The following is a 26,498-nucleotide window of genomic DNA, read 5'->3' as shown; positions in this document are numbered from 1 at the left end:
CAGAAAAAAAAATGTTTAAAAATAGACTTTTTTCAATTTGCCCAGCTAAGGTCGTAGTAAAAACGACCCATGTCCTAAGCACTTTTTTTTTTTTTTTTTTTTACTTGTGTTTCATTTCTGCATCTCTAGCTGTTGACTATCTTTTCACCTAGGGTGAGTGTATTTTTTCTATGTAATTTTTTTCTTGTTAAAACTGTTACATGTGACTACTGTAATTGTGTATGCAGTTGTTTTCATGCATAGTGGCTTGCAGACAAAAAACTGCCTCAGCTACAAAACAGGTAATTACAGGTAATCAGAAAATCGAAAAGGACTACGCCAATTCTGAAATACTGACAGGGAAGGAGCAGGCCGATTGCTGTACATACATCGACCCCACATTGCACTTGGTACCCAGAAGAGAAAGCCATGCATCTGAAGCATTTACCAGTCTTACTGCCAGAGAAACATCCTTTCACATATGCACATGAAACACATATGTACGTATGTGTCCACGCACATGCGCGCTTGTGTGTGTGTTAACATTATTTTCTAAGTACCTATTAAGCAAGTAAACTCACTGAGCTCTAAATATCCTGGGTTAATGGGTAAAACAGGATGGTTACTTACTGACTGCTAGAATGGCTTACTTATTTATTTTGTTTAATTTTTATAACACAGCTATCGACTACTTCTTATTTGTAAATTAATGATGTTCTAAATGATTGTTAATATGACTTAATAGGTCAGATGCAAATAAGCTACATCATGCATTTCAGGGGTTCGACTTCTACAACATCCACTTAAATACTGTGCAGCTCTCTACAAGATATACAAGCAAATCAAAGCTCAAGTGATAACTGAAGCTTAAGATTTGTGGGTATTTCCTAAAGTAAGAAACAAAGAACGTTAACTTTGGTGTCTGTCAATGTGAATGTGCAAGTGGGAGGGACAAGTACGATATAACTTGAATTTATTAAGTTAAAAGTTTTAGGCTAGTGCAGTAGAAAGAATTAAAGGCAAAAGTTGTTTTTAAGAATTAAGACTGAAGTGGCCAGAGTAACCTTTTACATCCACAGTGAACCCACGTACAGCTGCAGACCTTCTTTACTTTGTATAACTGCACCTTGTTTCACATTTAAGGAAAGGGTATGTGTTTACCTTTTATCTCAGGAAACTTCTGGCCATGACCTCCTGAGATCGCTAAGGCCCTACCAACATTTCTTAAAGTGAACAGCCATGCTTTCAGGACATTTCAGGGATACGAGTCACACCACTTGCCATAAAACCAGAGTGATACTCAGGCAGTGCATGATGTGATGTGATTGCGTGTTAGAGATGTGTCCAGTGTGTGCAGAACATGCAAACACGTATATCAACAGATACGGTTGCCACTACTTCTTATATGCAGTAAGCAGGTACACAGAAATATTTAAGTATCCTGCAGTGCTAATGTGCTCTGTGCTTTTTTGCTAATACCTTACGTTTGTTATATAAGGTATTAGCAAAAAAGCACAGAGCACATTAGAACTGCAGGATACTTAAATATTTATGTGTACCTGCTTACTGCATAGATACCTTACTTTTGTTATATACCCACGGTAGTGGTGCTGCGGTAGCGTTGTCGCCTCACAGCAAGACGTTGTTGCGTTTGATTCTCAGCTAGAGTGTCTTCTGTGTGGAGGCATGCGTGAATGGGTGTGCCTTCGTTGAAGGTTGTGCGTCAGGGCTGGTAACTCGGCACATAAAAATCCACTACCAAACATTAGCGGACTGGAGTTCCGCTGTGGTGACCCCTAACCGGGGTTAAGCCGAAAGACACAACAGCAACCTTATGTTTGTTATATCAGAAATTAGTTTATAACACAGATGGCAATAGTTTATGAAATGGATGGCTGGATGAATGTTTAGCTGTAATTACCTTGTAGTATTTTATGTATTATTACATCATGTTAGTGTTTGCCTCTGTGTTTATCAGCAAATACATTCTAATATTATGTATATTAGATCATGCTACAGTTCTCAATTTTACCTATAACTGTGGATGAAATGGGTCTTTTATGCATCAGCCCACTATTGTAGTCCACAAACTTAATAAATAAGCAAATAAATAAATAAGATGGATAAAAAAGAACACAGGGAGTGAGTGAGAGCAGCTGGATAGGTATTTGTATGACTAGTATACAAGTACTTGTTATGTTTTCCTGAGTTACTTTTATTTTGTGTACTAAACAATTTTCTTCAGTTTTGTAGCGTTTCCAAGTGTCTTCATACTGTGAGGTAGGTTATTGCCTGCATCTTTTCCATATGGGCTCTGGCATGTGAAGTCTTGCTATCTAAAAAAGTAGGTGCAGTGTGAGAGGATGTGCTATCTAAAATGTAGCATACCAGTGGGTGCAGTGTGAGAGGGTGTGCTATCTAAAAATGTAGCATACCAGTGGGTGCAGAGTGAGAGGGTGTGCTATCTAAAAATGTAGCATACCAGTGGGTGCAGAGTGAGAGGGCGTGCTATCTAAAAATGTAGCATACCAGTGGGTGCAGAGTGAGAGGGTGTGCTATCTAAAAGTGTAGCATACCAGTGGGTGCAGAGTGAGAGGGTGTGCTATCTAAAAATGTAGCATATCAGTGGGTGCAGAGTGAGAGGGTGTGCTATCTAAAAATGTAGCATATCAGTGGGTGTAGTGTGAGAGGGTGTGCTCTGAGGCAGACGTAGGGAACTATGTCATTGATAATAGAACTCATTGCCTTCCCACGTCATTGTTAGAGAAGTACTTGAAGAAGGAAGCTCCAGCCCATTCATACATTTCAGGATGACCAATACACTGTCCATGTCCTGGTTTACTAACCCCAAGAGTAGACTTTTTCTGGTATATTTAAATTGTCTGCAGAACATTTCGTATATTTCTCCTTCCAAGGCATGAAATTTAGGCAGGAAATTTAATGCAATACATTGAAAAGGAAAAGACTGGCAGACAATTCTAAATGCAGCATTAAATGAATTATGATTTAGCAGGGAGAGGTAAGCCTCCTAAACTGCATAAGTAGGCTGCTGTATCTGCTACTCTCCTCACTGACATACATTAACTCTGTCAATGGACAACTTGAAAGAAGGAAGAAAGGCTTGGATTCCATGCAATACCAAGTGCTTAACTTTTCCTAAAGTTGTGTGACCTCTGAGGTGCAGTGTATTAGTAAACAGGCTGGGATCATATCCCACTCCATGTGGGACGATGCAGACAGGGCTTGACTTTCATGAAAAAAAAAAGTTTTTGAGTCATTTATTTTATTCTGTGTTTAAGTGCTTGAATGTTATTCCATGGTAATTTGTTCACTTAAACTTTCATTGTTCTTTTTAGTCTTGCCCATTTCTACATACAAAAATTCAAGCTCTATCAAATAGACACGTCATAATATACGGATATACCAAATAATAAACTCTGAAAGTACGCTCAGCTGCTGTTGCCATCATCAGTCGTTCACAGAATGATATAATGTATGGCTGTACCAAATAACCTCTAAAAGTGAACAGCGTTAATGTTACTACTACTAACTGCGGTCCAAGAAAGATATCATAACAGATGGATGCAATAAATCATAACCACTGAAAGGACACATATTTGCCATTACAACCATCAACAAATCACAGCTACTGCAGGAGACCACCAAATGAGCTGCAAACAGCACGCAGCTACTATGCACAGCTATGTATAAACCTGATTTAGTTATGACTGTGAGACTGCTTAGAAAATTGTTGACTTCTGAAAAGTCAAGAGTATGCTATGATGGTATGAAGGATGGAGTGGAACTTGTAAGCCGAGATTGTAGCTATTCTACAAGGACGATAATATGACTGACAAATTATTATTTGGAACAATGAAGGAAGTCAACTGCAAAGGAAAGATGGAAAGGAGGGATCATGAGTTCTAAATTATAGGGTCAAGCTGCAAGTTGGAGATGAGAAATTATTTCACATGGACACATGGAATGGACTCCCAGAATGGGAAGCACAATTAAATGGATAAATATTTTAAAAGTGCATGAGATAGCTGGAAAATTGGCTGTGGTGAGGGAGGGAGGAAGCTGTCTGTAAAGGAAGTCAGTGGAGCCATATTGAGGCTGTTACTTAGCCCTATCAATAGACTGTAGGGAAAATGGGGACAGGAAGTTCAGTCATAGTAGACAAAACCAGCCTTTTAACCTGCAGCTGACTTAAATTTCTCCTTGAATTACACATGGGTTTGGAGAATAGCAGTAGACAGAAGTAACAACTATTGACTATCACCTGGCTTTACTTTTGCTATGACAAGATAGGAGAAGGGGTGTAGGGTAGAAAAGAAGGGAAAGATGAGGGTGGAGCTTGAAGGAAGAAATGTGGTATGAGAGCTAGGAATGTTGAAAGGCTGGAAGGAGTTCAGAGATGGAGGGATGAATGACTATTATCTGGTCATATCTCAGCTCTCAGCTTTTGTAAGATAAAGAACATGAACACATCATGATACTCAAAGCTTTCTGAGCGGTTTAACTCTGATATCATGTTCATGTTGTAATGCATGCAGTAGTATATGTTACTCCCTTTTTGTCAAGTTGGCCTGAATAACAAAGTCTTGGGTCCTGCGTCAGTTGCTGTCTCCTCTTCCATGACGTCAGGTCATCAGGGGTACAAAACATACAGCCAATGCCATTTTAATCAGTTTTTCATGCCCTAGATGTCAGGTGCCCCCCAAATGGGGAACAAAAATATATAAATATATGTATACATGTACTTTAGAACACACAAGTTTACCTTCAACTAAAAGTAAATACACCACAAAGGCTTTTGAGCATAGTAAAGGAAAGAATAGGTATAATAATAGAGAAGAAAGGGGGCTGGTGGGTAGGTAACCTGGTCCGCAACAATGAATACATTCGAACATCTACATTTATGGTAAGTGTACACAACTGTACTATGTTCTTCGTGTTTCACTGTTGCAGTCATTACATTTGGGTAGAATCCCAAAGCTATGGATGGGAGGATGGAACTAAACAGCATTAGGAGCAGCTACAAGGCCCTGCAGGACTGCAGTGGCAAAGCCTGCCATGGATTTAGAAAAGAGAGGTAAATGGTAATGCTTTGTGAACGTATGAACTGAGCTTCAAGTAGTAGCTTCTAGAATGTCTCTGGTAGGAACACCTCTGAGAAAGGCTGCAGAAGTAGAAGCAACCCTGGTGGAATGGGATCTGTTCCCCTTGGGCACAGGTTTACCATGGTACAAGTAGCAGAAACGAATATAATGACTTATCCATTTTGAAATATTCTGCTTTGATATCGCCTTCCCCTCTGTTCCTGCAACAAATGCCACCAGTAGTTGCTCAGACTTTCTTAGAGATTTTGTCCTGTTTAAGTAGAATCTTAGTTGTCTGTGTACGTCCAATGAATGCAGAATCCACTCCCCCTTGTTCTGTGGATTTGGGAAAAAAGTTGGCAGGTGAATGGTCTGGTTAAGAGCCACACTAGATACCACCTTAGACATAAAAGAAGGATTGGTCCTGAGGGCCACCCTGTCTGGGTAAAAGATAATAAAACGCTCCACTGCCATGAGAGCCTGTAGTTCTGAAACCCTTCTAGCTGAAGTGACTGCCAAAAGAAAGGCTGTCTTCCAAGAAAGAAATTTTATATCTGCAGTAGCAGCTGGTTCAAAAGGAGGTAGGGTGACTTTTTCCAGCACAAAATTGAGGTCACATGAGTCAGTGCTCTCCTGGGAGGCCTTAAATTTTTGGCCCCTCTGAGGTACTGCTTTAGGAGGTGATGAGAGAAGATAGGAGGCTCTGTGTTGTAATGAGCCAAAATGGCAGAGGCATAGATTTTTATTGAAGAAAAAGATAGGCCCTTGTGAAGCATCTCAGTTAAGTATTGCAAAATCTGAGGAATATCGGGCTTTGCTGTGTCTAATCCTTATGCATTGTTCCAAGCACAGAATCTCTTCCATTTATCGGCATAACATTTTCTAGTACTAGGCCTTCTAGCCTCCAAAATGACATCCATCACAGGTTTACTGAGAGATGTGATTGGTGAATTTAGTTGATTAGCCATGCTGCAAGATTCAGAGTTTGGAGCTGAGTATGCAGAATTTGATAGTTCTGCTGAGACAACAGATGAGGTGTTTGAGGCAAGTAGCATGGAGGAAGGTGTGACATATTCCTTAGAAGCAGGTACCAGTGTTGGTGAGGCCAGTCCGGAGCAATCAGAATCATTTTTGTTTTTTCCTGTCTTACTTTTAGTAAGACCTTGGAGAGCAGAGGCAGAGGGGGAAAGGCATAGACTGATAGGTTTTTCCAGCTGAAGGATACAGCATCCACTTTCCATGCTTGTTTGAGAGGAGTTCTTGTGCAGAATGTGTCCAACTGATAGTTTTTGGGAGAGGCAAACAGATCAATGTCTGGGCTCCCCCATTTTCGTGCCAACATGCTGAAGATTTGAGGATCCAGTTTCCACTCGTGTGGGTCCAGAAGATTTCTGCTTCGGTCATCTGCCAGAGTATTTTGCTTTCCTGGCAGGACTTGAGCTTGAAGATGTATTTGGTAAGTCAAGGCTGTGTTCCACAAGGCCGTGGCTAGTCTGCAAAGGGAGTAGGAGTAGGTACCCCCTGCTTGTTTATGTACCATATAACTGTGGTGTTGTCCGTCTTTATCAGTAGTTGTCCTGGATGAAGGAAGTCCTTGAAGGCTATTAGAGCATTCTGTACAGCTAGCATTTCTTTCTATTTGATATGAAGATGCATTTGATTTGGGCTCCATTTGCCCTGAATGCATCTCCCTGCCAGATGGGCCCCCCAAGCATAGTCTGATGCATCTGTAGTTAGGGTTTGGGTGGCAGGGGGAAGAATGAATGACAGTCCCTTGTTTTGGTGACATGCCTCTGAACAACAAAGAAACTCCTGTTGCAGGCAGGGAATGAGAGGAATCATTGTTTCCAGGCTGTGACAATGTTGACTCTATAAGCTTTTTAGGTACCATAGAAGTTTCCTCATATGCAGTCTTGCATATGGAATTAGTAGAATGCAGGATGCCATGAACACCAAAGCCTGCAGAATTTGTCTTGCAGATAGCTGGGTTTTTGTTGTCACTTGTTTGAAGTATGTTGTCAATTGAATTTGTTTGTCTGGCATGAGATAAGCCATCTGGGCAGTTGTATTCAAGCTTGCACCCAGGAGTGTAATTATTTGAGAGGGTACCAGTTGTGATTTTGTTTGGTTTATGGTGTACCCTAAGCATGCTAGGAGCTTTTTTACAAATGCCAGATGCTGAAGAAGAGTGTCCTTATCCTCTGCCTGAATGAGACAATTGTCCAGATATGGATAAATTTGAATGTTTGTCTGCAAAATGCAATTACTGGTGCCAGGCACTTTGTGAAGATCCTGGGTGAAGTAGATAAGCCAAGGGGCAGTGCAGAGAACTGGTAATGCAAATAGCCTGCTTTGAAGTGGACGTATCTTCTGCAAGATTCCCTGATTGGGATATGCAGGTATGCCGGTATGCCTCTTAAGTCTAAAGTTACCAACCAGGCATTCTTGCCTAGCATAGGCAGTAGCTGTTGAAAAATCAGCATTTTGAATTTTGGAATGTCCAGAAAGGTATTTAGAATGGATAAGTCCAGAATTGGACGCCATGATTTGTCTTTTCTGGGAACCAGGAAAAGTCTTGAATAAAACCCTTGTCCATTTTCCTTTTCTGGAACTGGCTGAATAGCCCCCATATCCATGAGGGACTGGGCCTCTGCCCACTGATTTTGTGGCAGATCTGGCCATCCGTTTGGAATTGGTAATGCGTGGAAATGAAATCTGTACCCATGGGATACTATATTTAAAACCCACTTGTCCTGGGTAATTAGATGCCAATTTTGAGCATGAAGTGCTAGTTTTCCCCCCAAAGGGGCTGCCAAAAGATAAGTGTTTGGAGATGGCAGAGGAAAGTCAGTGAGACTGTTTACTGTAGGGTGGTGCTTTGCCACCTCCTGATTTGGAGGTGGAGGCACCCCATTGCTTTGACCTGTAAGATCCTTGTGACTGAAACCTGGAGCCTTTGGAGCATCTGGGTTTACCCTGAGTGGCTCTGTTGGACACTGGCAAGGACCAGTTCTTAGTAGGCCAGTGCCTACTGAACCTGGGTGGCTGCACTTGCAAGAAATATTTTATAGTTTGCATAGATTTAGCTTTGCCTTCCATCTTTTTTAAAACCTCTTCTGCCTTATTACCAAACAGACTGTCCTGATGTAAAGGAGCATCCAACAATTTAGCTTTAACATGATTAGGCAGATTTTGCTCCCTGAGCCAAGCATGCCTTCTTATCACAGATCCAGTTACGGTGGCCCTACAAGAGGCCTCCAAGGAATCAAAACCACATTGCAAAGTATGCTTTCCAACCTGTTCTGCTGAATGCAATAAATCCTTTAACTCCTTATTTTCCACACAATCAGAAATCAACATAATTTTCTGTTTCAGTACGCCCATAACATGCTGTTGATATTTAAGCATATGAAACTGGCAGTTTAAAGCCCTGATTGCCAAGGTTGCAGACGTATAAACCTTCTTACCCCATCTATCCAGCGCCCTGTAGTCTCTATCTTGAGGGGTAAGATTTTTGGCTGTAGAACCTTAACACCCTTGGGACCATGAGAAATAGTTTCAGGGTCAGCAGCAGGGTTTTTGAAAAAAAAATTTGTGTGAGTCAGGAACCCTGTAATATCTGTCTGGCTTACTAGGAGCCAGAGGCAGGGAATCAGGAGCCATGCTTGATTCTGAGAAAACATCATCCACAATGTCTAACACAGGAGCTATAGCCAGAGGCCTATGCTGAGGAAGAAGAAGGAAATCCCTAAGCCTCTTTTTGGATTCTGAGAAGTCCTGACTCTCCCAATGAAAATGTTCCCTTAAAATATGCAAAGTCTCTCCAAAAGAGTAATCCTCAGGAGGAGAAGCAGAAGGGATGGATTCCTCTGCATCAGAGTCCTCATAAGGTGGGATAGAAAATTCCTGATCAGAAGAGGAATCAGAAGAAATGGAAACCTGATCTGAAGATTCATAATCAGTGCCTTGCCTAGGCCTCTTAGCAGGGGGGGTTGGGAACCCCTGATCAAGGTAATTAAATCCTCAGCCATTTTGATCATTTGTTTTTTAGGCATAGGGGCCTGAGCATGTGGCTCATGCGTCGTTTTTTTAGACAGAGAAGTAGGTTTTGGCCTTGTTTTTGATGATGGTGTCGGTTTAATACACAAATGTTGAGGCCTGAAAACACCCTCAGAAGCTGGTGCCTGCTCAGCGGCTTTGGACCCATCCAAGAGAGAGACATCTGCGGGTTCAATACTTGCAGAATCTCACGGCATACCGGACTCCGAAAGGGTCTCGGTAGAGGCCTGCAACTCAAAAGTAGCAGGCATCAGGGGCTGTAAAAGCGCCTCACTGAGTCCAGCAAACCAGCGACTGGCGTAGGAGAAGTTTCGTCGTCGGTTTTGGACCTCGACGGTCTGTCTCTGTCTTTTTCCCTTGTGTTTTTTGTGAATTCCGGTAGTCGGATTGCTAACGGATGACATTTCAGGATAGTTAAATCTTGAACCAAAGTATTGTGAAGCAAAAATATACCGACGCTTAATAGTGTGTTGGTTAAATTTAGCACAAAACCGACAGCAAGGCACGTTGTGATCAGGGCCTAGGCAAGGAATACAGTACAAATGAAAATCCTTATGAGGTATTTGCTTCCCACAAGTAATACAATTATTAACTTTTACTGACATCGGTAAGGAGCAAGAAAAAGTTTCCCCAACGGGGTACTTAGCTTTAGTTTGAAACTCTAAAACAAAAATTTCAGGAGTCGGCCGACCGGCACTTGCGAACTGCTTCTGCTTCCGGGCACCGCACGGCAAGAAAGACGGACTAAAATGGTGTCGGCTGCATGTTTTATACCCCTGACGACCTGACATCATGGAAGAGGAGACAGCAACCGACGCAGGACCAAAGACTTTGTTATTCAGGCCGACTGAGGGCAACCTGCCAGCAGAGTACCCAAATGTAATGACTGCAACAGTGAAACACGAAGAACATCTACAGTTTAATTCACTTAAACTAGGGTATTAAGTTATTCAGTTAATATTTGTTCAGTTTATTGGTCTCTACCAAATGGGCTTGAAGAAAGAATTATCAAAAACTACCACTGTGCACTTGCTTGTGTCTCCTCCCTCCCTGTCCTTTCTTTTCAGAACAATCCCTTCATATCTCCCCAGTAGGGTGTTATACACCCATATCATGTTCTTACCATCTCTTTTGTTCCCAACTGAGAAGAACTCTGGCTTCTCTAGTCTGTGGTCATATATTTCCCCTCAGCTTCATGCACCCTTCTGGTGGCTTTCCTCTGGAAACTTTCCATTAGCCTAACCTTCTACATACAGTTCTCAAAGCACGCACCCCCAGCTCTGTTCCTGTTGCCATCACTTCAACTCCTCCCAACTAATGCTTCACATCAGGGCTGCTGTGGCCCAGATACAGTACATTGCTGTTGTCTGCAATGAACATCAATTCCTAGTTTTCAACTCACTTGGTAGGCCTTTCCAAATTCCGGCTTAGAGTCTTCCTCCGATCCTTCACTGGCACACTTAACTTTGACTCATCAAAGAAGAGGGTGAATTCTTACCTTTGTTGTCTCAGATATGTCTGAAATGAGCACAGTGAAAACAAATGGACTCAGGATGGGCTCTTATGGCACTCCAGTAGTCAATATCCTTATTCCTAACATTGTTCCCTCACCATAGCCTTTTGTGTCCTACCCTTTAACTAGGAAGCAGTCTAGTCCATTACCCTTGATCTTACTCCTAAATTTTTATCAGTTTCCTAGCATCCTTCCATATGCCACTGAGCCAATGGGCTTAGTGAAATCCAGGTATAACCTGATATACAAGTACTCCACTGTCAAGTTCCCCTGGCAGACTAGTCATAAATCTGGTCAAAGTTTAGCTGCCAGACTCCTCTGGCAATGAGCCCACACTGTCTGTTGAACCTGGGAGTCCTGTCCTCTAGGAAAGCAAACAGTCTTTCCCCTCAGGATTTCTGTATGAGTTGCCATGCAACTGCTGTTTGGCTAACAGTACTGTAGCTCCACATATTCTAACTGCTGCCCCTTGCTCAAGGGGCCACATTTGTTGTCAGTTCTTCAGAGACTTCTGTAGTGGCCAGTGATCTATTAAAAAAAAAACTTCTGACATGGGAGCCCCCAGTGCGCTGGCCAGACACATTGACCTTGAGAAGTAAATCCTGTGGCCCCTGTGTTTTATCCAGACTAAGGGAGGTCAGTTCCCTCTACAACTTCTCCATCGCTATCCTGGTGTCTGACCACTGCCCTTCCAATCTATTCTGCTACCTCCCCAGCATGGCACCCTCCACTTGCTTTCCTTTGTAATAACTGAATCAAATTTTACCTAACCTAACTGTGACATCCCCACACTGGGCCAGTAATCAAGGAGCCTGAATCCTCACCACTGACAGTAGAGAGGGACGTTCACTTGGAATACACATGGATAGACTTGGGTTCTTTCAGATGCAGCTCTCTGCACCAAGTATAATTTCCCTTAAGAGCACACAGGGAATGCAGTCAGCATGGGATCTGGATTTCTTTATATCTGTCTATCTCCAGGGCACCAGTAAGGCTCCCCACTAGCACAGCTACAGGTTTAGGTCCTCAGGTGAGTGTCCAAGCCAAATCCAATACCCTATCTGTGAACCCAGTACTTTGTCCAAGTTACTGACACACACATACTGTTATTTTTCACAGACACACACACACACACACACACACACACACACACACACACACACACACACACACACACACACACACACACACACACACCTGGGAAGGCTGGCACAGATCTACCAGCCCCCTTCTGCCCAGAATATAAGATAGTTATCACTGCCACCAGACACTCCACAATAAGCTACTCTAAGGCCCTTAACAAATGGTGTCCAATTATACTGTGTAATATAAATACTAATACAAATGGTAGTAGTTGACCAAGACAGCTAGGCCTTCTGAAGAGTCCATCACAGTGTCACCAACTAAATATAAGCACTCTCAAACATTAAATACTTTCTAAAAGGACCAACCGCAATAAAGGTTTTAGATGTATTTAAAATACTGACTATATATTTACAGTAAACCACAGAGTTTGAATCACAGGAAATACTGAAAATAACATTGACGGACAGACTCAGAAAGTAAAATAAATACAATATCTAAACTAAGCTTCACTATATTTTCCTGACAGAATCTAGGAGAATTACTATTCCCTACTTACTTAATAAAGAAGTGAGATGATGTGGTGAATTTTCCTTTTTGTCAGGCCCAAGACAGAATACTCAATATTTTGTAATATCTAAAATTTCCAAGATGGCTGGCAGAATGACTTGGTCACCTGAGTCTAGGTTCTCACACTATTCCCATTTGAAGCTTGAGACAGGATGTTAGCATAGATGTGATAAAATGCATATCTAAAGTTTTGCTAATGTTTATGGCAGTGCTTGGGGCTTCCCTTCTTTTGACTGAGCTAATGAACAAAGGCTTCTTCCAAATATGCCGTCACCAGTCCTATTCGGAGTTGTGAGATAAGCACTTCCGTGGCCCAACAGGTGGTCCAATTACCATTATTTTTCTTAAATTAAGAAGTAAGCTAGCTTCTTTTCCAGTGTCCTTTGCTAACATATATACATATAGTCTCACATGTATATTCCTTCTCTATCTAGCAGGACCCACTGTTGATACATTTTTGTAACACTAGCAACTTTATAAACACATTTTCAAGTGCCATACAGTTCTTATACATTTGTAACAAGCATCTGTACAAATCAGTTTGATATTCAAATGCCATACAGTTCTAATACATTTGTAACATAAGCATCTTGTATAAATCAGTTTGATATTCAAAGGACATATCATTCTTTATAGAACTCCAACTGACTATGCTGGCACTAGCCCATATCATCACACTAACCATGCAGTTTAATTTTAATATCTTACACCTCTGCTCCTTCTTCCACATCTTTATTTATTTAGTTGCATTTCTTTACTTAGAAATTCCAAATATACCAAGACTGATTTTCAGAGGAGGCCTTGTGGGGAAGCACCACATAATATAATAATCAAAATACAAAAATATATAATAAATAATTTAGTACGTTCCATAATTCATATATAAGATGCAATAAATCACTGAAAGTAGTAAATGAACCCAATTGCAACAGAATTACATTCCATAAATGCATCAAGTATCTTGGAGATTATTGTATGTTTTTTTGAAACAGTATAAGTAGATTTTACAGGTTAGGTGGAATAAAGCAAATACATGAAGCTGATGAGCAAGAAAAAACAGATTACACCAGGCTGCTCAGCGTGTTATGTAGAAGCAATACATAACTGAATCCACATGTGTTAACAGTATTATAAGTGTAATTAGAAGGTGGCTCCATATATCCCAGTGGAAGCACATAGTTACTTACACCAAATAATGAAGTTTGTACTGTATCAACACTACAGCAGTAAGGTCCAACAGGGAAGTAACCAGTTTTACAATGATTAGTAAAGTGATACATTATCCTGAGGCTGACTGACAAGAACAATGCCACACTTAAGCTCTAGAATGATCATATTAGAAGGAAACTGCTTGACTTGAAATTTGAACAGTGAAAACAGTGACCATTAGTTTATAAATACATACTTTGTATGAAAAATCGATTTTCTTCTAAAGGCAACCAGGCAACCCTCCCTGTATTTTACTCATTAATGCATAAAGCACAACCAAAATAAAGGACCGAGTACTTGTGTGTGCATGTGTGCGTGTGTGTGTGTGTGTGTGTGTGTGTGTGTGTGTGTGAGCATGCACATGTGTCTATATAAATATACAGATAATGCAGTTGCTCTAGTCTATTCTTTTGCTCATACACTTTTGCTGTAGATTCCCACAATGAGATGCCTGTCCACATATTCTCTCGATTTACTCACTGGCTTATCTCTACCCTGGAATCTGTTGATACAATGCAGTTACGCTATTTGATTATTTTGTACTCATACCTTCCTGTCCTTTTAACATTCTGCCAACTTTACTATTTTTGTAATGTTGTATTGCTTTAGTACTGTGCCATACGTTCTCAATGACACTGTGTAATGTTATTCTTGTTTAACTGACATTTTAAAGTGTTATTAAATTGTATTTTTGTTGTGTCCGTGGAACCTGGGCTAGGCCTGAAATTGGTCAATATTGATAAGTGGTCCTGTCCCACTTAAATATAAATAAAATAAAATATAATATAATAGAATTAAAACCTATCAGCATTTAATTTATTTTATCAGATACTCATTTTTTAAATTATGACTGATATAAGCAAGATATTGAGGTGAACTATCATCATGTGACAGGTAACTGTATTCATGTACATTAATTAGTCCTATATACTGACATTTGGGTTTCAGATGCAGCATAATCCTTTCTACAAGCCAGGATAAATAACTGCTTTGATGGAGTTGCAACTTTTTGGAAGAATGAAAATCATATGTATGTTACACAATGTGAATGCATCTCTCACACAAAATCACTGAATTTAGTCATATAGTCTTAGTAAAAAAAAAAAAAAAAAAGAGAACATAATGTGACATATGTTACCTGGCTCATGACGCATGCAGCACAGAATAGATCTCACTTTAACATTAAAATCCCTTTCTCCTTCCCGAAATCCCTGATTAACGAGATTAACTACATCTTCAGGAGTGAGGTCACCTCTGTGAAAAGAGACATAAATTATGAGGGATGTGTGTTACTGTATAAGCCAGAGGACTGTGTTACAAAAAACTGGGGGAGGGTCAGCCAAAATGTATATGATCATCAGAAATTAATAGCAATAGCTTATCTTCGGCATGTAACCATTCCCAGGTATGCAGGCAGACATATCCAAGTTATGACCACACAGATATACTCACCTAAAATTAATTCTTCTTAAAATAACTGGAACACAAAATAAAAGATGTTTTACATTTATTAGAATGTTTTTATTTGTTGTTCTTGATAAATAAGTACTCCATATTTTTCAGTTTTATGATTTAAGTCATTTCAATAAATATTTTTACCAAGTGAAATAGGTACTTAGGATTCTATACAGCATTACTGGCATAATGTATATATTTTTTCAAATTTATTGAAACACACGCACAGATCTTTGCAATTTGATTGCTTGATAGATATCTGGCCAAAATACTTCTGAGACACTGGCAAAGTGAATATGTATCTTTTCTTTGACTATCCAAGGAACTTTAGTTAGTAAAATTGCATATATATATATATATATATATATATATATATATATATATATATATATATATATATATATATATTTTCTTAGAATAAAAACAAGAAAAGGTTAATGCTCCAGTTAGGGTTCATTTCTCACTAACAAAAAGCACAGAAATGAAGTGATGTTATAGGTTCCACATAAATGCAAATCTCTCAGCTGTCAGTCAGTGGAAAGGTGTGCCTACAGGAGACACGGTGTCACACCACTGTTGTAATAATGATGCATTTCCTTCAAACTGCAACAACCTTGAATGCAAGAGCGCAGAATCCAATGCTGGCACAATGCCAATGCCACCGATTTAAAGGGAACGTCATCATGTATCACCATCAGTTAACTAGCATCTGAATTTCAGACTAATATATGGAGTGGGGCCACAATTGTGCAATGTAAGATCTAGAGACAAAATTTATTTCATAGACACTAAGCATTACTTTAAACCCTGCAGTGATATAACATGAAAGCACAGAAAAGTACTCTGTCCTTATGGACGTTGTTATGCATGCATCTCCAACACCATGTTACTTAGCTATTATGGCACAGAATTTGAGAACAACAGGGTCAATTTATTTATATACAGCTCAACTATCCTTGTTTAACAGAATGTTCCTGATTTTGCCTCTTGTTTTTGTCCTGTCCATCATAAATTTCAATAATGCTTAGCATTAGAGTTTCATACTTCTTACTGTTCAGAAAATGTAAGCTGATGAAAAACCTGTTCAATTAACCTTTTAAGTGAATTAGAGTAATATTTAAATGTGTCCTCCCTTTTTGGGGGTCTACGTCTCCCATCCCATTATTTTTGGCTTTGTCACTGACTCTTGAGCAATGAAGTTGAAAGCTACGATTGCTTTTTGTCATTTATAAAACTGCTCTAATGTAGATTCTTTTGCAAAAACACTTTGGCACTCATGATACAGTGCAAACTGGTAAGGGTTAAAAGGTGCAGTATTTCTTTACATTCCCATTAATAACTCTGAAAGCACTCTTACAGCTGAAATAGAATGGGTCAGGCAGGTGGGCAGCATTTGTAGACAAGGTAGGCAGATGTCACGAAATCGCTTATGATTCAGACATGCCTGAGCAGTGCGTCTGTAGGACAGATGGTATACCGGATATATGCAAATGAACCACTAGGCACAGATAGCACTGATAATGCATTTTACAGATTTAAATTCACACTTATTATAGTGCTTAAAGCTATGCACTGTACAAACAATATGAAACAGATAATGCTAATGCAGAATTTAAAAAAATATATTCAGTCAAAACTGACACATAATATTATGAAAGTGCAGTACACTAAATACACTATGAAACAGAGATGGGGATGGGTAATTCAGCAAGAAAAACAGGGCTAATCATTAAAGATCAGATAAAAAATATATGCTCTTTAACTCATTACATCCGATTGACGCCTCCAGGTGCATCTGCAGTTAACTCCTACTGATGCCTCTAGGCGTCAAATATTGCTTGTTGATATTTGTATCAATAATTCCAAAACCATGCTACGTACAGGGTTTTAATAGATTGCATCTTAAAGCTTACACAATAGCAAACTCAACTGCATTAATATTTGACCTCTGTTTAATATAGATAAATAGATATTAACTGTTGTTTTTATGATATTAATTTATACAGATATAATTTTCACATTTTTTCTAAATATCTCAACAACCAAGTAACACAGGCAGAACTCAGCCTCATATGAAAACTCTCGGCTCGATGAATAAAATGCTGCTGATACTGTGTGTGTAACTTGAGTGGTTGCTAAGATATTGTAAGTTGTTTACAAAATATTACAAATGTAATAGCTACTATGTTTACTGTGACTTATAAAATTCAGTTTAAGGCCTAGAATTTAAAGAATATTACCACTATAAAAATAGTTTGTGCTGAAGAGTTTCTCATTTACACTTCTTTCAAAACCCCTGTGGTTGCAGAGACATGAACATTTGTTTGAAATGTGAAGACATAATTTGATTCTGTCAAAAGGCTTAGGCTCCGCTCATTGGAAGTTACTGTGCAAACAGCGCAGTGGTGCAGTGGTAATGTTGTTGCCTCACAGCAAGAGGTTCTCCGGTTCAATTCCCGGCTGGGGTGTCTTCTATGTGGAGTCTGCATGTCCTCCCTGCGCTTGTGTGGGTTTCCTCCGGGTGCTCTGATTTCCTCCCACATTATAAAGACATGCTTCTGGAGTGTTTCTCCCCAGGCCTCTGCTGAAAATTGGCTTTGTTCCAAGTCAGACTTTCCCGGTTAACAAATGTTAAATAAAGAACAGAAAAAAAACGAACCAAACCAAGAATAAAAATAAAATTGTCCAGCAGGAACAGGAACAGGACCCGGAACTCACTCCACAGCCAAGAGTATGAATATAATAAAATTTTTAATTGCAATCCACAAACGTAAAAAAACCTAACCTAAATGTTAAATAAATAAATAAATGTGTATCACCTGCTTAAGAACTGTGCAAACAAGCAGTAGATTTGAGACAAGTCTGCAATTTATGGTCAAATCCAGCCTTTAAAGATTAAGAAAACATGGGTTTCTTCAAAATTGTTGGAAACCAATCCTAAGGGAAATGCACATGATCTGGTAAAGGAGTGGGCCCAACACCTCCAGACAAGATTATAGAAGCTTGGGAGTGCCTGCATACAGCCCAGTGGCATCAGTGTGCATTCTGGAAATGAGGAAAGCAAAATTACTTTAGTCAGGTTACCAAAATGGTAACCTTATAAAAAGCAGTGACTGAATAACCAAAAGAACAGATTTGCACATACTAAGTCCAAGATACCGTTTTTTTGGAATATTCCCTTTTCTACAAGGTATGTCAATCTTGGAGTTGGTGTATATACATTCAGGGGTGTGGAGGGGCTTGCCCCTCCCCTGTAAAGAAGTTTTAAGGAGAAGAGCATTTTTCAAGATTTGCCCTTCTCTGGGGTTTTTGGTCTTTCTTTTTTCAGCCTTTTGGCACTTGGCATTTCAAGTGTTGACATTTCAATAGGGAGCCTACAAAAATACATGCCAGCCTATAGATGGTGTACAATTCGGGTGAGAACTATCAGGCTCTGTGTGCACACTTTGAACTACTCCCAGAACGAATGAGTCAAAGTACTGAGCAATTACTTCACACTCTTCATCAAGAAAAAAAAAAATTCTAAGACAGGCCAGACTGCATTGCCTTTCTGACAACCAAAAAGAGTGGCTGGCCAGTGTGCTGCAGCAGAGATGACCAGGGATATGTATAAAGACATACTTTAGGAAATCTCTGCCTGGTATCCATCATAAAATGGCTGTCTATTAATGCCTGTCCTTGAGCTAACTGGTATGATCTTACACAAGTTCTAACCTTTGACCAGTCATTCAAAGTTCATGGATGCAAAGCTAGAACCATGGCTCACATAACAGAAAGAAGTCTGGTTATACATGAATTGTAGCCAGAAGATCCTGTGAGATTATCCACCATCTTGTGAAAGACCAGAAAAGAGCTTTTCTGTATCTGTAGCACTGCAGACATACAGTTGCTAGTACAAAACAGGGCACAAAGGTTATGGAGTGATCATGTGGCACTGCACCAGACCTAGGCCAGAGAGTACCAGGCAGTGATCAGACCAAATGACAAGCTCTATCACCAGGTTACTGGCTGTCATAACTGCCTGGAACAACAATTCCAGATTATGCCCAAATCTGTGGGTAGCAGAGGAAGGAGAATACCGATGTCTGTGTAGTTACTGAGACATGGTACAAAGTCATGGAGAGCACCCCAGCAGTGTGGGGCTATAAAGCCTTTCACACATTTACATCAGCTACTGCACCAAAAGGGACAAAAGATGGAGAGGTCTCAATTTATATCAAACACAGACTCTCCTCAACACTGGTTAAAAGTACAGTTTTGTACCTACCATAAATGTAGATGTTCGAAGATCCACATTGCTGCAGTCCTTACACTTGGGTAGTCCGCTGTCCTCGGTCGGCCCGAATATCAAAGTATAAGGCTGACGTCGGTCAAGGCGCATTTGACTGACATCAGAACGTCAGGGTACAAATGCGCATGACCGACATCATATCCTCAGTTTTTTCTTGCCCCAGATGTCAGAAGACCCTAAAAAGAAAGGTCAAAACCAAAAGACAGCAAACAAACAACCAACCATCCTAGCACTAAAAATATGTACAATATATACAATATACACCATATTGACAACCCAACCCACACAACCGCCTCTAACTACAGAGGGGAAGGAGGGAGGGTAAATTGGACTGCAGCAATGTGGATCTTCGAACATCTACATTTATGGTAGGTACAAAACTGTACTATGTTCTTCATCTCACATTGCTGCAGTCCTTACACTTGGGTAGAATCCCAAAGCAGAGGTAAGGGAGGATGGCCAAACTATAAGGAAGCAGGAGCTGCCAAAATGCCCTGCAAAACAGCAGTGGCAAAACCAGCCCTAGATTTAGAATAAAGTGGTAGGTGATAATGCCTAGAGAAAGTATGCACTGAACTCCAAGTAGCTGCCTCCAAAATATCCTTAGTTGCCACCCCCTCAAAAAGCTGTCAAGTGGCAGTAGCCCTAGTGGAATGAGGCCTAATCCCAGCTGGAATCTCCTTGCCATGATGGGAATAACAGAAAGCAATGCAAAACCCAATCCACTTAGAAATAGTTTGTTTTGACACAGGCTTGCCCTGAGAACTCAAAGCAAAAGAAACAAATAACTGCTGAGACTGCCTGAACCCTTTAGTTCTGTCCAAATAATATCGCAACTGCCTGTGTACATCTAAAGTGTGCAAAATCTTTTCCCCTTTATTTTGGGGATTTGCATAAAAAGTAGGCAAATGAATAGTTTGGTTTAAAGCCACACTAGAAACCACTTTAGGCATAAAGGAAGGATTAGTACGTAAAGATACCCTATCCTTATGGAAAATTAAGAAAGGCTCAACCACCATAAGGGCCTGCAACTCAGAAACCCTTCTTGCAGAGGTAATGGCCAACAAAAAAGCAGTCTTCCATGATAAATATTTCAATTCTGTAGTAGCTGCAGGCTCAAAAGGTTGTAGAGTGAGTTTCTCCAACACAAAATTGAGATCCCAAACAGGAGTAGGAGCTCTACGTGGGGGTCTTATATTCTTTGCCCCTCTAAGAAATTGCTTGAACAAAGGATGAGAAAACAATGGTGGGTCACAATCATAGTGAGCCGAAATTGCTGCAGCATGAACCTTAATAGAAGAGAAGGACAAACCTTTGTCCAGTAACTCAGTAAGATATTGAAGAGCCACACTTAAATTAGGCTCAGAAACATCCAAATCCTTTGCTGCACTCCAAAATAAAAATCTCTTCCATTTATCTGCGTACACTTTCCTTGTACTAGGCCTTCTAGCTTCCAAAATAACATTCAAAACTTGCTGTGGAAGTTGAGACCCACTATGGTTCAAAACAGAATATGCCAGGCTGTTAGGTGAAGAGAGTGAAGCTTGACATTGAGCAAATGACTGTCCTCCTGAGACAACAGGTGTGGAATCAAGGCAAAGGCCATGGAGGCTCCCGTACCAGGCTTCTCAGTAATGGGTACCAATGCTGTCGAGGCCAATCTGGAGCTATCAAAATCATCCTTGGCTTGTCCTGTCTGGCCTTTAGTAGTACCTTTGGGAGGAGAGGCAGAGGTGGAAAGGCATACACATGAAGATTGCTCCAATTGAAAGAAAGAGCATCCACTTTCCAAGCTGTGGGATGAAACCTTTTCGTGCAAAACTTTGGCAGCTGGTGGTTTAGTGGAGACGCGAACAGATCTATGTCTGGAGTTCCCCATGACACTGTCAATTTCTGAAATACATGAGGATCCAATTTCCACTCGTGGGGATCCATAATTCGTCTGCTCAACATATCTGCTAAGGAGTTCTGTGCTCCCGGCAGAAACCTTGCCTGAAGATTTAGCTGTAAACTGAGAGCAGTCTCCCATAAAATCATTGCTTGCCTGCATAGAGGATAAGAATGCGTTCCCCCCTGCTTGTTGATGTACCACATGACAGTTGTGTTGTCTGTTAGAATCAACACCTGCCCTGGAAGAAGTAACTCCTTGAAAGCTATTAATGCAAACTGGACTGCTAACATCTCCTTCAAGTTGATATGTAGATGTTGTAGTCTGGCAGGCCATTATCCACTTTCCATTCAGATGAGCTCCCCAAGCTTTGTCTGAGGCATCTGTCGTTAGAATCTGACTCGCCTCTGGCCGGGTCACAGAGAGTCCCTTGTTTAGGTGACATTCCTGAGCCCACCACAACAATTCCTTTTGAATGCAAGGTATTATTTGAATGACAGTGTCCAGATCCTGGCAGTGCTGTGTCCATACATTTTTGAGATACCATTGTAACTTCCTCATATGCAGTTTGGCATTGGGAAGCACCAGAATACAAGATGCCATGAACCTCAAGGCTTGAAGGACTGTCCTTGCAGTCAGCCTGGACTGATGAGACAATTGATGAAAGTAAAGGGAAAGATTCTTTTGTTTGTCCGGGGTCAAAAAGGCCATCTGGGATGCTGTATTCAGTCTTACACCCAGAAAGCACATGTCCTGAGAGGGTACTAGACTGGACTTTATTTCGTTCACAGAATACCCCAGGCATCTTAGCACTGCTATCACATATTCCAAATGATGAAGAAGCTCGTCCCTTCCTTGAGCCAGAATGAGGCAATCGTCCAAATAAGGATAGATCTGTATTCCTTTTAGCCTGAGGAAAGCTATCACTGGAGCCAGAACGTTCGTGAACACTCTGGGCGCAGTAGATAAGCCAAAGGGCAATGCAGAGAACTGATAATGAGAAGTCCCAGCTCGAAAACGCAGATACTTCCTGCAACTCAGTCTGATAGGAACATGAAGGTAAGCCTCCTTGAGATCCAAAGTTACCATCCAATGATCTTTGCCCAGCAGAGGTAAAAGCTGTTGTAACGTCAACATTTTGAACTTGGGAATGTCCAGATAAGTGTTGAGGGTAGATAAATCCAAAATTGGTCTCCACGTGTTCCCTTTCTTTGGTACTAGGAACAGGCGAGAATAAAATCCTAGGCCCACTTCTGGCATAGGTACCGGCTGTATGGCCCCTATTTGAAGTAACAGAGAAATTTGTTTGTGAGCCTCTATTCTTTGTTGAGGAGGAACGTCTGGCATGCCTTTGAAAGGAGGCAAGGTATGGAAATAAAACCTGTAACCGTGGTGTATGATATCCAATACCCATCTGTCTTGGGTAATCAAACTCCAATTTTCTTTGAAAAGTGCCAACCTTCCCCCCAAAGGTGCTGCCAGACGAGAAGGCTCTGGCAGCTGAAAAGGTAGGTCATTGGGTCTGTTTACGAAAGGATTGACCCCTGCCCTCACCCGAAGACTGTGCAGGTGAACTCCCTGTTCTAGGCCTGAAAGAGCCCTGAGCTCTGCCCCTACCACGTCTAGACCTACCCCTAGACTGGGAATCATAAGAAGGATACGCCCACCCCTTGGTAGGCCAATTTCTACTAAACTTCGGAGGCTGAACCTGCAAAAAATCTTTAACAGTCTGCATAGACTTAGCCTTGTCTTCCATTTTCTTTAAGACTGCCTCAACAGGAGAACCAAACAACACATCAGATTGTAAAGGAGCATCTAAAATCCTTGTCTTAACATGGTCAGATAAATTCTGATCCCTCAGCCAGGCGTGCCTGCGAAGAACTGACCCAGTGGCAGCCACCCTGGACGAGGCCTGTACAGCATCAAAACCACATTGCAAAGAATGCTTACCCACCTGTTCAGAAACATGTACTAAATCTTGTAACTCTTTACACTCAATACCTTCCGCCAGAGCATCTACCTTAGACTTCAATTGTGAAAGGAGATAGTTTTGGTATTTCAACATGTGAAACTGGCAATTCAAAGCCCTCATAGCTAGGGTGGAAGAAGTATAAACTTTCTTTCCCCATCTATCCCAAGCCCTGGCCTCTTTATCTGGAGGAACCGGATTTTTGACAACAGAAGCCTTAACACCTTTAGGCCCCTGACTAACAGTTTCTGGGTCTGCCCTAGGACTCTTAAAAGATACTTATGAGCTTCAGGCACCCTGTAATACCTATCCGGTTTAACAGGAGCAGGAGGCAAAGAATCAGGATTAAGAGAAGCCTCTGCAAAAACATCTTCCACCACATCCAGAACAGGAGGTATAGCCAAAGGCCTATGCTGGGGTAAAAACAAAAATTCCCTAAGCCTTTTCCTGGAATCAGAGAAGTCCTGACCTTCCCACTTAAAATGCTCCCTCATGGAATGAAGAGTCTCTGAAAAAGAAAAATCCTCAGGAGGAGAAGCAGAAGGAGTAGAATCATCCACATCAGAATCAGAATAAGGAGAATACTCCTGCAAGTCTTCAGCCGAAGACTCTGAAACATCCGAAGCCTGTTCAAAACTCCCTAGCTCAGGTTCCACCCTTGGTCTCTTATCAGGAGGGGGCAAAGAACCTCTAATCAAAGTAATCAAATCTTCTGCCATTTTAAGCATATGCTTCTTGGGCACAGTTCCTGAAGAACTAGGGGTGACACCAACCGAAGCTAAACCTGGCCTGCCTCTGGGAGAAGCCTTGGAAACAGAAGGAGAGGGCCTAACCACCCTAGGAAGGGAGGGGAGCACAGTAACCTGAGAAGCCCCTTCGGCCTGACCTGCCTCCTGAGAGGCCACATCCTGCAATAACAAAGTCTCTCCCTGGGACTGCAAAGAAACCTCCGGCGGAACCACCGGCTCCACCGACACCTCTAAAGAACCGGCGTCCGGAACGGACGGTTCTTCTAGCCTAGGCTTAGTAGCTTTGTCCTTGCGCTTCTTCGAAGAAGCGGGCGTCGGAGCATCCGACGGCATTTTATAATTACACTGCTTCCCGAAGACTAACCTGGCACAATCTAACCTTCTCTTTATAGTGCGCTTATTGAATCTAGCACAAGAGCGACACCCAACAACGTCGTGCTCAGGCCCTAAACAAGGAATACACAAAGTATGATAATCTCTATGCGGTATCTGTTTCCCACAAGAAATACAGTTATTCACTTTTTCTGACATCCGGTAAACCACTGAGGCAAGAAAAAACTAAAATATTCCCCAACGGGGTACTTAGCCAACTTTAACTCGGTCTGAAACTCCGAAATCGAAAAATTTCAGAACGCCAACCGGCACTTGCAATGCTGCTTCTGCATCGGACCATGCGGCAAAAAAGACTGAGGATATGACGTCGGTCATGCGCATTTGTACCCTGACGTTCTGATGTCAGTCAAATGCGCCTTGACCGACGTCAGCCTTATACTTTGATATTCGGGCCGACCGAGGACAGCGGACTACCCAAGTGTAAGGACTGCAGCAATGTGAGATGAAGAACATCGGTCTGACACACTTGAGCTATTCCTTGTACAACCCAACAAGGCAAACTTCCTACTTTTACGTAACACCCTGGCAGGTTTTCTCCCCCCCTCCAAAGCCAGACAATACTGCTGCCTATGTAGAGTCATTTACAGAACCCCTTTACAAGGCAGTGGTACCTACCCAAAATAAGCACTGAACAAACTCAAAAAACAAGCAACCCTGGTAGAATCCCAACATCAACAGGTTGTATAAAAAAATAAAGACAATCATGGCCAAAAAGGAAGTGCAATACCTAGTAAGATAAAAACTCTCTCTCTAAATAAACAATTCCTCTCAAACTAAATAAACAATTCAGGGGACTGATTAAGTCAACTAAAGACAAATCTGAGATAAAAAATAGCTTCTCAGGCTAAGGACAACCACAAGGCATTATTTAGTTGTGTCCAAAATCTCAAAAGCAGTACACAACAATGTGCCAAACTAATAAATGCATCAACCAATACTGAGCCAGACCATAGAGCAAAATTTCTGGTTGATAAATTTAGCTCCAGATTTACCTCTCTTTGCTCCCCAGACACCTCTCAAAAAACGCACTCGACCATAGCCCTCCAACTATCACTAGGAAACAGGTCCTCAGTGCCAAAAACAGTGTGTTGCTGGGACCTGATAATATTCCAGGATAGCTTTTTAATTGCATGAAACACGACCTATTGGGCCTACTTGAAGCACTATTCAGTCTTAGCCTCCAAAAATACTTCATGCCAAGTGAATGGAGGATTGCAACTGTTAGCCCTCTGCACAAGGGTACGCCATCCACAGAGCTGGAAAAGAACTGACTACTTTCATATGTAAGGCCTCAGAAAGTAGTAAAACAAATAACAACCCTGTCCTAGGAGTCTATGCTGGGTACACTTTAAAAAGTCTGCAAAATATCACCAAACAAGTAAACTTTAATAAATCCGTTGTTAAAAACAATAAAAAAAGATAAGAGTTTTCATTTTTGGGTTAAAAACTTTATCAGATCTGTTTGGTGCCATTTTGTGGAATTTTTTAAAGCATACCTGGCCTAGACTCCTAGGACAGCATTGTTACTTGCTTTAATTCAGCTTGTCCTTAACTCATATTTTGGTTGTTTCAAGCCTCAGAAAGTATAATCATGAACACGATAAATAATGACATATGAAACCTTCAGACATTGGATTCGACCTAGTATGGTTTTGTCAAGGGCAAGTCATGTCTGGTCAGCCTGGTGGACTTCTTGAGAAAGTCACCAAAGGAATGCATGACAGCAAAATGATGCATACTACCTGCTGCGACCTGACCAAAGCATTCAACACAATACCCCACTCAGGCATTGTAGACAAGCTCACAAAATTAGGTGTAAACCACTATGACCCCTGGTAGATGGCCAGCTGGCTCACAGATAGGACACAAGAAGTCGGAATAAGTGAGTCTATCTTTACTAAAAGGCTAGTAACTAATGCAGTCCTCAGGGTTTGGTGCTGGGGCCACTTCCAGTCATAAAATCCTTGAAAGACACAAGCATCCCCCCAAAAAGGTCTGACACAGACTAAGTGGTGCCAGAGACACACTCTGAAACTCAATGCCAAAAAATGCATAATAGTATCTTTTGGAAAGATGATCACTCTATGAACTTACTGCAGTGATAATACATCCCCAAGAGATGACCCTATAGTCAGGGATTTGGTAATATATGTTGAAAGTGACTTGGCCTTTGACCATCATATGTCCATTATAGAAAAGCAAATCATTATACATTGCACAATTTATAAGCATGGGTAT

General features: G+C 41.1%; 1 protein-coding gene across 1 annotated transcript in view; it reads right to left on the bottom strand.

Moving 5' to 3' along the window:
* ADA (adenosine deaminase) overlaps positions 1-26,498 on the bottom strand; it is a 758,716-nt gene that overhangs the window by 325,839 nt on the left and 406,379 nt on the right. The window contains exon 5 of the mRNA XM_044090009.1: positions 14,654-14,769. Coding sequence (XP_043945944.1) covers positions 14,654-14,769 — 116 coding nt within the window. The remainder of the gene's footprint in view (positions 1-14,653; positions 14,770-26,498) is intronic.

The sequence above is a fragment of the Protopterus annectens genome, chromosome 12.part0, assembly GCF_019279795.1.
Source record: "Protopterus annectens isolate FY-2018-M chromosome 12.part0, PAN1.0, whole genome shotgun sequence".
NCBI lineage: Eukaryota > Metazoa > Chordata > Ceratodontiformes > Protopteridae > Protopterus > Protopterus annectens.
This window is presented reverse-complemented; position numbering and strand designations above follow the sequence as displayed.